This window comes from Magnolia sinica, chromosome 12 (assembly GCF_029962835.1).
Source record: "Magnolia sinica isolate HGM2019 chromosome 12, MsV1, whole genome shotgun sequence".
Classification (NCBI taxonomy): Eukaryota; Viridiplantae; Streptophyta; class Magnoliopsida; order Magnoliales; family Magnoliaceae; genus Magnolia; species Magnolia sinica.
Window position 1 is genome coordinate 70962136 of NC_080584.1, and position 13098 is coordinate 70975233.

At 38.5% G+C, this 13098-nt stretch overlaps 1 protein-coding gene across 1 annotated transcript; it reads left to right on the top strand.

The window, feature by feature from the left end:
* Positions 1–580: 580 nt before the first annotated feature.
* Positions 581–7355, top strand: LOC131221635 (trans-ocimene synthase, chloroplastic-like). Its single transcript, XM_058216926.1, has 7 exons — positions 581–806; positions 878–1127; positions 2255–2627; positions 2719–2937; positions 3433–3571; positions 5866–6114; positions 6920–7355. Exons 1-7 carry the CDS (start codon positions 582–584, stop codon positions 7208–7210), a joined length of 1746 nt encoding a protein of 581 aa, XP_058072909.1. The 5' UTR covers position 581; the 3' UTR covers positions 7211–7355.
* The last annotated feature ends 5743 nt before the right edge of the window (positions 7356–13098 follow it).

A 13098-nucleotide genomic window follows, 5' to 3' on the forward strand; every position in this document is an offset into this window, starting at 1 on the left:
ATTAGCCATAAGGACACAGAGATACGAAGCTTGCCTTTTGTTAAATTTCACTGCAATCTAACATCAGCTTGTTGCTAGATCTGTTACTATCCTGTAAAAGTAAGGCCTTTGCAAACCTTTAATAATTGCATGTGTTTTCCGCGTTTAATAATTCACTGCAAATAATTGCATGTGTTTTCCGCGTTTAATAATTCACTGCAAATAATTGCATGTGTTTTCCGCGTTTAATAATTGCAGCATTATTGCTTTATACGCTTCACCGACTGCATGGAATCATCTCTCATTATTTTACATTATTTTTATGGCACATGTTTATGCTGGATTTCTAGTTTGCAGCACAAACATGTGCTGTAAATCAATGAGAGATGATTCCATGTGGTTGGCCATGCGTATAAAACAAAAATGCTGGTACATTTGGTGACGTGTAGATGAGGTGCCTTGCATACGCGTATGGGCTTAGAAAGTCCCGAGTAGCAAAATAAAATAATAAATGTGTGGAAAAGGACGCGCACTAACGACATCAGGCATACCATATAAGCATTGGCACTCTACCTCAATCTCTTACCATTGTCTCATCACAAATGGATTTTCTTGTTCAATCCCCACCGTTCTCTTCAGTCATCGTCCCCAAGCCTTTCCAACTTCAACGGTTCCAAATCAGATGGAGATCCAAATGGACCCCACTAGCAAGATCAACAGTTAGATCTAAACCATGCATGTCGCAGGAGATCTTGCGAAGATCAGCGAATTATCACCCTACGATTTGGTGTCCCCAGCTAATCGAGTCTTTAACAAGCCCCTACACAGTAAGTTGGTTTAAGCTTGTGTGGTCAATAGGCCTGAGCTGGGTCCTTACTAACATGGTGCATTTTTGTAGGACCGACGCTTTGTGGCCCGCCTTGAAGAATTGAAGATTGAAATCAAACGGTTGATCAAAGCGACTGTAGAGCCATCCGATCGGCTAAAGCTCATTGACTTGATCCAACGACTTGGAATTGGATACCATTTCGAGAAGGAGATGAAGGAAGGGCTAGATTATGTTTATATGGCCCACTCCGATTATGATCTTTGCTCGGCTGCCCTACGATTTCGACTTCTACGACAACATGCTTATGAAGTCACCCCAGGTACGGTTTTTGCTTGGTTGCTTATAAGAAAAAGATAAATCCCACCCATGATCAATTAAAATCAGGTAGCCATATACATGGCACTAATGCATGCCAATCGGCACCATCCAAAAAATGGTCCCCATAGCGTATTAAGGACCAGATGGTCGTAGCCATCTAAACAGCTGCCATCAAGTTAAAGGTTGAGAAAAAAGTCATTGGTCCAAATTTATGGTCATGATATTCCGGCAAGTCTCATTTTCTGACTATTTCCAGCAAATCATATGCACATAACCAACCACGTTGCTTATATATATATATATATATATATATATATTCTGTGTGTGTGGGAAAAGGTTCTATACGGTCGAGCTCATGGGAACTCTTTGTGAGGTCAGGCTGCGTGGGCCCCACCATGATGTATGTCAAACATCTATCCCATCAGTGAGATGCACAATTCCATATTGGGCCTAGGGCTTAAAAATCAAGTCAATCCATGACTTTTGTGGACAACACCACGTACAAAAGTTGAGAGAGGTTACCCTCCATTAAAACATTCATAATCCTATTTTGGGCCCATCGAGATGTGGTTCACAAATCCAGCCCATCCATTATGTGTGTCCCACTTGGATTAGGGGTCAGACCAAGTTTCAGATGCATCCAAATTTTATGTGGGCCCCACCAAGTGCTTTTATATGTTTTAGGCATGTCTTCACATGATTTTAGATGGTATGGCCCACCGGATTTCCGTATATGGCTAATTTTTGGGATATCCCATAATTTAAAAGAGACCCATCAAATGCACGGTGTTGATGTTCGACATACATCATGGTGGGGCCCACACAGCTCGACCTCATGGGGAGTTCTCATGAGCTCGACTGTATAGAACCTTTTCCCACACACACACAAACATATGTGTGGCCATCCATTGAGACAATATATATACCACATTATCTACTGTATCAATGGGTCCAAAAATTGGTCTCACATATGATGGCAGTTGCAGTCCGTTGAGGATAAAGTAATGTTTTCAAAACAACTGGCTAAAAGGTTTTCAAAACAACTCAAATGGACTCCACACACACACACTGTCAAATTTTATTCTCATGTAACTTTGATTTGTGTTTGTACAAAAAAAAAAAAAACAGACATTTTTAACGAATATAAGGTCAAGGAGGGTAAATTCAAAGCATGCATTAGGCAAGATGCAAAAGGGCTACTGAGTTTGTATGAAGCTTCATACCTTGGAGTGCATGGAGAAGTAGTGTTAGATGAAGCCATGGAATTTAGTAGAAGGCATCTCAACGGCTTGATGGGGATCATGGACAGTGATCTAAGGGTGCAAGTGCAACATGCATTTGAGATTCCCATGCACTGGAGGATGCCAAGGCTAGAAGCCAAACACTACATAGATGTGTGTGATAGAGAGAATGGGAAGAGTATGGTTTTGCTAGAACTAGCCAAGTTGGATTTCAACCTTGTCCAATCCAAACACCAGCATGATCTCAAGGAGTTATCAAGGTAGCCCTCTCACCCCAAATCCCATCAGTGATTGGGACATGATCCAGTGATCCTAGTATAATTGCAGAGTATGGTTTTTATAATTCATCAGGTGGTGGAGAGAGCTGGGTTTGGCTGAGAAGCTTCCATTTTCAAGGGATCGATTGGTGGAGAACTACGTGTGGGCGATGGGGATTACTTCAGAACCCCAGTTTTCAAAGTTCAGGATAGCTATCACCAAACTTGTTTCGATTTTAACGGTGATAGATGACATGTACGACGTGTATGGATCACTAGATGAACTTGAACTCTTTACAGATGCAGTTGAGAGGTATGACCATCCTTATTATTTTTTTTAAAATTTTTTTTATTTTTAAGTAGTAAAGGCCCCCTACATAGAGTACTATACAGTACTGACACTCAATGTTTCGAACATCTCTACCGTCCATTGATGCACTTGAGATTGGTCAAAAGGAGAATTTCGGGCACCACCTTAATAGGGCCCACCAAATAAACGACTTTGATCACTTAAATTTGGGTCCCACCTGTTGTGTTCAGGGAGACATTGCTTCCTTCTATTGAGCATCATATAATACCTATATCATTGGACGAACTGGATCCAAAGGCAAGTGGATGGTTGACCGTTGGATTGTAAAAGGGGTTTTATTCACATGCACACTTATACAGTCATTCATCTACGGTATTTAGCAGCCATGTACTCGATCCTTACCTTGCAAACTGGGGGCTAATGCAGATGGTCCACTGCCCAAGAATCAAAGCTCATCAAATGATCCTAACCGACTGACGTTTTTTATTTTTTTGCCAGGTGGGACATTAAGGATGTGGATGTCCTTCCAGACTATATGAAGATATGTTTCCTAGCGTTATACAACTTTGCAAACGAAATTGCCTATGACATCTTAAAAGATCATGGATGCAACGTCTTACCATTCATTAAAAAAGAGGTAGCTAGTGAGATGTATCATTTCACTTTTCTTTCATTTTATAATGCTCTAGTTGCATAAGCTGGATACTTGGACCATCCAAACCATTTTTCTGGATAGTCCATTAGTCACACTGATATGGTGATCATTTCCATCCATAAGATGGCCATCCATTTTCAAACCATGGATGAGAGGGTTAAGAGGATCTGATAAATCCAAAGATTTAGAATAAGATGCGATCCATGTGAGCCCCAACACATTGATCTATCCAATTCTTTTTTTTGACCCAATTTTTATATAAATGATCCTGGCCACTCGTTTAGTGGTGACTGATTGGATGGTTGGAATAGTCATATCATATCAGTATGAATTTTCATTATAAGCAACGAAATGTGGGTCAAGTAGCACGTGGGCAACCCATTTTGGAAAGGTTGTGAACCATTAGTGTAGTCAAGCTCAGGAGGGATTTTTTTATTATCTATTTTTATTTTTTTCAAATACTTAATTAAATATTTGAAACAGTCCAAGTATTTAAAAAAAAAGGTTCAAGGGCATTTTTGTCCAAAAAAAGGTGTTTCTAAGTCTTAAAAAAATGTTTTTAAAAACGGATTTTATAAATAGCTTCCATCAAGAGCGGATTGCCTGTGTCCAGGGCTGTGTGAGTGATGTAGAGCGGGTTGCGGACAATTACATGGCCAAGATGGATCAGAAAAGGCCCGGTCGACGACAGAAGTGATCCAGACCATCGAACCTTAAATCGGGCGTATCTTGCAATCCGGAATGAGTTATCTGACATAAAATATATGATTTTAGAGTAAAACGAGCTACTGAAGCCAACCAACCCGCTACGCCGGGTTGCGCAGCCCGAAATTGCAAAAAACCCCTAGATTGACGGTCATTTCCCTGTTTTAATTTCGTTTTTACTATAAATAGTAAGTTTTAGTCTGATTATAACTCTTCATCCGTCGGGCTTTAGGAGTTGCGCCCAATGTGAAAAGAGCTTAGAATAATTAGGAGAACGGTTTGGTGAAGCCAAATAGGACACTTACTATTTTTGGCCGAAAACCTTGCGCACAAGTAGACATCACGACGGTCTATAAATAGTAAGTTTACTATTTATAGTAAGTCGTGGATTCTAAGAGTTTGAGTTGTAGTTTGATTCTAATTTCTTTCCCATTGCTTGGTAGCCCTATTTAAAGGGTTGTAAACTTGTTTTTAATCATCAATTAATCAATTTCGAATTTATTAGAATTTATTTCTATTTTCTGCTTTCTTTCCTCGTGGATTCGAGAAGTCTATGTGAGGAGTCCAGAGAAGCTCCGTGGATTCGGAGTAGTTATCCTCATCACGTTCATCCTTGCGTCAGTGAGGTCCACAGAGATATCCCTGACAAATCCACTTCGTCCATCTGTTTTGAAAGACGACAATAGGACAGGATTCTAAAAATCAGGTAGATTCAAAACTCAGGTGGGCCATACCACACGAAACAGTGGGAACAACAAACTCCACTGTTGAAACCTTCCTGGATCTGACCATGATGTTTATATGCCATCCAAACGGTTCATAGAATTACTGCCACTCAGATAAACTGTAGGAACAAATATTATCCTTATACGAAGTTTCTGTCACTGCCACATCGTTCAATCTCCACTGTTTCGTGTGGTTTGGCTCACACGTTCAATCTCTTCTGTTTCGTGTGGTTTGGCTCACATGAGTTTTGGATCTGCCCGATTTTAGAATCCTGTTCTATTGTGGTGTTTCAAAATAGATGAACGGCGTGGATTTGTCACAAATATCTATATGGGCTCCTCAGGGGTCATACCTTTAGGAAAAAAATAATCTATTTTAATATGACTCAAAAAATAACCATTTAAAAACTGAGCCTAGGCTGGGTCAGTTTGGATTCAGTTGATTTTGGGAGCACACAAAAGGAACCGATTTAATAACCATTGGATCCAGAGCCACCCCTTGGGTCTAATTTTGGGTTCGAACTCATTAACTGCTTTGTCAACATGATTCGTTTGGGTCCATACTCATGGCTCAGTGGTAGACTTACAAGAGTTTCAAGACATGAGGTCATGAGTTTCGAGTACCATTGTGGTGTGTGTGGGCGTGAGTTTGTAATTAAATTAATTATTTTTTTTTAAAAAAAAAAAGAAAAAAAAAGAAACCAAACTTCCCATTTGCAATCCTAGGCACTGAAGCTAGCCTACAATGCTATGAGAGCATGAGATCGTTTCTCAATTTTCAAACATTTCATTTCCTTCTAAATTTTACTTATCTAACTAATCATCTTCTAATCTTGTTTAATCCAGTGGCAAAATTTATGTAAAGCATACTTAGTGGAAGCAAAGTGGTTTAGTAATGGGTACACGCCAACCCTTGATGAATACTTGATGAACGGTTGGATATCTGTGGGTGGCCCAGTGGCCATGGTTCATGCCTACTTCCTTCAAGGGTGCCCAATCACCAAAGAGTTGATTGATCAGTTTATGGACGGCTCAGATCTAATTTATTGGTCATCACTAGTTACTCGGCTTAGCGATGACCTGGGAACTTCTGAGGTACGTGGCTTGTTTTTACACAGTGGCTTGGATACACACATATAAGTATATGTGCACGTGGGAACGAATATGGCACAGATGTGTAAGATCTGACCTTTATCTGTTTAAGCCCTACCATGGGTGGGCCATATGCCAGAAATACGATGGGTGGATGATCCTACGCTATGTCTAGAGGCATTCTACCCGTTAGATGTTGTCCTTGGTTGATTGAACCTTTTCTCCAACTACCCAGAATAAATGGTCCAGATCTAATACATGTGTGACAAGGTGGCATGTGTGTGATATCTGATCTTTACATCATGTGAGATCCGGTGTTTAAATCTTCTGGTAGAACTATAAGGCCATCACACCTTAGGTGGCCCATAGCATACCAAAACAAATGAATGGTTAGGGGAAAAAATTATAACCGTGAATTTATTTTCTATGCTGTGACCCACCTAAAGATTGAAATTTTAGTATTTTCTAGTCTGAAGATGTAAGCATCATTTCCAACCTTATGGAAAGCTCAGATCTCACTCACGTGTTTCATATTTGCAATTCAGCCCACGTGTGAATTTGTAGGGATCTACACGTGTGTGGAATTAGATGGATCATAACTCAAAAACAGCATTTATTGAATGATCTTTACCATCCAACCAATGGACCATCTTTCTATGGTTGTCCTGTAACCTTTGATTACCATGTAAAACCAGGCTACGGCTCGGATGCTTAAAGATCATTTTGATGGTGCACTTTTTAAGATGTGGCCCATCCAAGAGGTGGTCTGATAGACAGGGCTCATTAGTCATGTGTTTTGAAATTGAAGGCTGAGATGAAGAGAGGGGATGTACCGAAGGCGATCCAATGCCGTATGAATGAAACTGGAGAACCCCAAAAGAGTGCGCGAGGACACATCAAGGGCTTGATGAGTGATGCATGGAAGAGATTGAATGAGGAGTGTTTGAAAAGTTCTCTTCCCAAAACATTTGTAGAGATGGTCTTGAACATGGCACGTACGGCTCAATGCATCTTCCAGCATGGAGATGGCATAGGAACTTCAAAGGGTGTGACCAGGGACCGGATCATCACATTATTCAACGAACCAATTTCAATTTGATTATCTTGATTGGTTTGGCGGGCACGTGGAATATAGGTGGGCTGTGTTGGGTCACCGTGGCCTTTTGATCAGATGATCATAACAGTCACATTGGTGGAAAATGGGTCAGGTGCAGGCGCAAATCAGATAAGCTTGGGTTAGGTCTGGTTGATGAGTAATGTAAGCTAAGGGTCGTTTGGATGCCTGTAATTTATTATTATTATTTTGTAAACACATTACACCTAATCGGTTTACATGTTATTCCGATTGGCTTTTAAGCATTAATTAATCTATTAACAAGTAAATAGATTGTATGTTTGGCTAGCGTGAAAAGTGTTTAGAATGAATAAAGTCTAGGTATTCATACCTGAGAGCTTAGGCGGTGAACTTTTCAAAATATGCAAAAATCACGTAAGAAACATATGAGTTTTTATAGGGCCCTAAGAGGGCATTGAAGCATGCGCACTTAGATGTCTTCCACTCATCACAGTGGGCCCCAAAAGCAATCTAGAAGTTTTTAATGGTAGATGCCCCATCCATTTCTCGTGTGGTTCATTTGATAATGGACGAACTATTTTTCTAGGGCTATAGGAAAGCATTGAGGGAGTACATGATGAATAGATTGGATGCACTGTAAACATTATGGTGGGCTTCACATATCATGAATATATATTAACCATTGTGTTCTAACATGTATAATGCCATTTTAGCCATAAAGACTTTACTTATAATATGAAACATGGCTTTTAATAGGTTTAGATTACAATGGAAAGCTGTAATATGTTTACAGCCTGTAAAGCCTTTCCAGGAAAATATATGCATCTAAACAACCCCTATAATCAGATTACCTGTAATCCCTTTGCAACTTAAGGACTTTACAGGCATCCAAACCACTCATCCTGACTAGATCCATTTATCTATTTGGGGGACAATGTTGTTTTTAGCTAATTTCTATTTTCCTACACAATATAGATTTTTGTCGAGCATTCTACTAGTTGGGAAAGGTATTTTTTTATTTTTTATTTTTACAAATAATGCCAGAAATGTTATGGATAAAGCCTGGTTGCCTCTAATCCGAATTGTAAAAGACCCAAATCGAGACCCTATCTAAAACACAACTAGATTTAAATAAGGCTCAGATTTACCACCCTAACCTGACCTAACCTGTCCATATAGTGCATCGACGGGCTAGACTAAATTATCAGGCCTAATGATCAAACCTAACCACACACCTTTCGGTACAAGGAAACGGTAACAAATTGCAGGTGAGCACACTTGGCATCCTAGGTTAGATTGGGTGGGTCAATTGCACAGAACCTGAATACAACTAAATGGGTTGCGCTGTATCGCTCAAGAACTTTCAAGTAGTTTGGATCAGGACATTAGGTTTTACTGGTTAGGTTAAGGCCAGGTTTCTTAGCCTGTTTATTAAATGGTTCAGGCTTGGGCTAACCCAAATTAGACCAAACCCAATAAACTGCTAGGTTTAATATCCTACCATGGGTACTTGGATTTTAATTAGTATGATATAGGGAAGAGCGTGAAATAATAAGTATTATCGCGATGTTCCTCAAGTTATTAAAACCTTGAATTCAAAAGAAGAACTTTTGAGTCCATAAGAAAATAAGAGAACATTTGGGTATTTTATTGAACAATGTGCATGATTTCTCGATTACACCACTAACAAAGAAAAACATAAGTCCTAAGTTAACATTACCTATAATAGAAAAATTCTTTTAAAGCATAATATCCTAATTCTAGCAAAACTCTTCTAAAGTTTAAATTACCAAAAATAAAAAGTTCAGATAAACCTTCTTAAAGGATTCCTAGCATAATTACAAGCAATTTCTAAAAAGAATGAAATCATAAAACTCTAAAAAGAAAGAAATACAATAAAAATTAGAATGACTAAAAATAGTAAAATTTTCTAAAATCATAATTTTGAACTAAAAGTATGCGTTTTTATGCAAAATGGAGTTACGAGACCTACAAAGTGGATCAGTTAACCTTGAAACCATCATTACGTAGAGATTAATAGGTTGTGCATTTTGTGACAATGTCAGGAACAAAAGTTACATTTGATTTATATTCCAAACTTTGAGTGACAATTTCTCTCTATCCAGATTGAATTTCTTCAATTAAGACATACCTGGGGCTTAGTTACATCATGCCCTATGGTGGGGTTTGTAGAGATTTTCCAACACTGACCTGTACCAAGCTCAGCACTAATGGGGTCACTATCGAAGCCGATTCCTAATTTTCCGCACCGCCCCAACCGATGGCGAATTAAATTGTTCTTGTTGTGAGATTCAACCAAACATTAGATTGACAGTAAGAAACAAATGGAAGTGGATTGCATGGTGTGCCGACCTTGGTGCTATGTTGATGTAACCAAGTTTTGTTGGTACCACGATGTATGTGTTATATCCATCCATCTATTTTAGGAGATCTTTTGAGGGCATAGCCTAAAAAATTGATCCAAAGCTCAAGTGGACCACACCACATAGAGCAGTGGGGACAATGATGCCCACCATTGAACCTTCCTAAAGCCCACCATGACATTTATTTGTCATTCAATCAGTTCATACGCAGACCTGGATGAAGGGAAAACATAAATATAGCTTTATCCAAAATTTCTATGCTTCTAGGAAGTTTTCAATGGCAGGTGTTCAATCCAATGCTCCGAACAATTGAAAATCCAAGGTGAGACCAACCTTAGGCCTACTCGTTGACAACCCTACTTTTTGTAGTGAGGTCTACTTGAGCTCTGGAGTTGCCTCATTCTTGTGCTCACGCCTTAATTATCTCGTGAAATAGATGAAACATGTGGATATAACACATATTATTGATCAAGAGATGTCTTTTTCTAAATGAAATGAAACATTTGATTCATTTAGTAAGAGAAAAAATTTCTTCATTTAGCCCGAAAAATATATAGCTATATAAAAATGATTAAGTAGAACAATATTGATCGGATGGTAAAGCCTAAAAATATTCATTTATGTCATATTTTAGACCTTAGCTCCAACGGACAATATGCTAATGATGAAGAGTATGGATCACAAAAGATTCCAACGATGGTCCACGTCATTGGTGCTTACGTCATCAAAAAATAAAAAATAAAAAATAAAAAGAGAAATACATACATACAGAAGTGATTTTCAATCAGTACATCGAATTTCTCCACGCTGAATCTGATTACACAATAAGGAAATCATTTTAGGCTTTGGATCAAGGGAAAACACAAATATCAAGCTGATCGGAGCCTTCAGTGGCCCCAAAAGGTTTTCAATGGTCCCATATAATTACCATTGTTTCCTGTGTTGTGGTCCACTTGACTTTCGAATCTGTCTCATATTTTGGCTCATTCAATAAAATGATCTCATAATATTTTGAGTTATTTTTGTTTGTCATTGGTATAGATCATTACAAGGACTTCGTTAGTTTTTGTCATGTAATTGACAAAGTGAGAGATTATAAGTGCACTTGTTTGTCAATCACATGTGTCAGTGTGTTAGTAAGTCAGTTGAGCCCTTAGAAGCTAAAGATCAAAGATACATGAATACTTAAAAGCATTAAGGAGTGAAGAAACAAGTACATCAAGGTGCCTTGGTGACCCTAACCTTAGACCCATTTAAGTCCAAAATAATCTTAACATCAAGATGATCTTTTCCTTAATAAGTAAACCTTTGTTTGATAATTCTATTGCCTTAGGATATTAATTTGATTATAATTAGATAGGCTTTAGAGGTGCTAAGTTATTGTAAACTCATAGCCCAAAACAGCAGTTTTGGGTGGATATCAATCCTATTGACAGGCTGTTGATAAGACTCGATACGATCGAAGATCTCCTTGATAAAATTAAATAAACTACTCTAGCAACCAAATGGTTCATTCGATCCTATCAACAGTGCCATTGAATTAGCCATTGAAAACTTTTTCTATAAAATGGGCATTCGATACTTGGGCAAGTTGATAGATTTTTTGTGCAATTAGAGACTAGGAGATTCCCCACTCATTATCCCTCTCCTAAACTTGAAACCAAAGAGATTCATTACACAATTCTTATAATTAATCACTCCAATGAATATTCCAAGCTCTATTATGTAGTTGTTCATATTCTTTCACATTTTCTAGATATTAGACACTAAATCTATAAGTAAATCCTAATATGAATTCTTTAGAATACCCATATAGGTGAATCGCCATTTAGCAACCAACCATTCATTAGTTTTAGGAGATTCAACAATCTTCCCATTACATTGGTAGCTTTATTGGAGCTTCAAGTGCAAGGTAGCCAATTCAAAGAAATGGAAGAAGATCGACTTCAAATATCTAAGGAGCAATTGAGTAGCCAATTCAAGATTGAAGAAGCCCTCAAATAAGATGCATCAATGGTGCTCAATCCGATAAATAAGGTTACCAATTTAGAGTCCATATATTCTTTTCTTTTGTAGGATTGAATATAAAGTTTGTGACCCAAACTTGATTAAGTCCTGGTGTAAACCTCCCATGGGAGTGTACACATGTAAACCTTGTGTAGGCCTCTGATGAGAATGTATGTTTGTAAGATCTTGTGTAGGCCTCCTGAAGGAGTGTACGCTTATAAGGGTTAGGGGTGAACCTATTGAAAACTCATAAGAGAGTGAAATCTGGTACACTCGAGGAGAGTGTGTTCACCAAGTGAAGCAGGAAAGTAGTCAAACCATTATACATCGCTGTGTTTATGATTGCTTATTTAGATGCATGTCTATTCTCACTTGTGATTGAATGTATTTAATTTATATGAATACATAATTAAAATGTATGCTATAGGCACTTAAATTGTAACACACACAATATGTATTTTACATCTCTTATTATAGACTACTAGCTCAATTAGTTGAATCTTTTGTAGTTTATGTACTTGGACATACTTGGCTTGAAAGCCTAAGAGTTAATTATTTTTAATTGACAAATATTTTTATGTAATCATATTCACTTCCTTCTATGTAACGCCCTAGTTTTCGGGACCCGAGTATACGACTCGTTTCTAGAAAACCTGGGTGTTAACTGATAATCAAACCAGATTAAAGTGTGATTAAAGGAACTAAGCGTAATATAATATCCTGGGCCACTCAGCTGGGGCCCTTATACAAAACCTCAAGACCTCAATATACTGAAATAAATATAAGTGAATGGACTACTGATTTAATACAAAATAAGCAGCTGCCTCCTAGTACGGCTCCTCATCGTAAGGCTCCTCCTCAACTGCAGCCACCTTCGGATCCACCGCGAGTCTATTTGCCCCTGTATCCTTTATACGGTTGATCATTGATGAATGAGTGGCCAGCTTAGTGTGATCTCCCCTCAAGATTACCAGCTTAGTGTGATATCCCCTCAAGATTACACACCATCACCCTAGACAAGAAATAGCATAAAACATTTAGGCAACCCAAAATATAGTAAATGCAGTCTTATTATATGCATGGATGCGTAAATGCAATCATCGCCCCGAGGATGCTCATCCGTGTGGACATTGGACTCGTCACCCATGCAATCATCGACCTGGGAATGCTCATCCAGTCAAACAAAATAGGTATATCATGTATAATAGCAATAGCCATGTATGCATGATTAGCTAAACCATTATTAGTCCAGTTACAATCAACTATTTAAATAAGCTCAAGGTCACTACGGGAGCTCGTCACCAGCGTAGGCCGATGGCTTGGGCATAGTGCCTCATGACCACAATCCCCGACCCATGAGTCTACCGCCTTAGGGTGTGTTTAGAACCCATCAACACATGACCAATCAACTTTCCATGTATGGGGATTACCATCATATGCTGACTAGGAATGAAATGTTGAAAACATTAAATACGGTGGTTAAAGTGAGACAATATGTATGATTCAATCGTGAATAAACAG

What these genes read in the sequence shown, in the direction of transcription:
- LOC131221635 (XM_058216926.1), top strand. Translation starts at nt 582, where the DNA reads ATGGATTTTCTTGTTCAATCCCCACCGTTCTCTTCAGTCATCGTCCCC. An exon ending in GATCTCAAGGAGTTATCAAG is followed by an intron (nt 2,628 to 2,718) that starts GTAGCCCTCTCA and finishes ATAATTCATCAG; the next exon opens with GTGGTGGAGAGAGCTGGGTT. An exon ending in TTTACAGATGCAGTTGAGAG is followed by an intron (nt 2,938 to 3,432) that starts GTATGACCATCC and finishes TTTTTTTGCCAG; the next exon opens with GTGGGACATTAAGGATGTGG.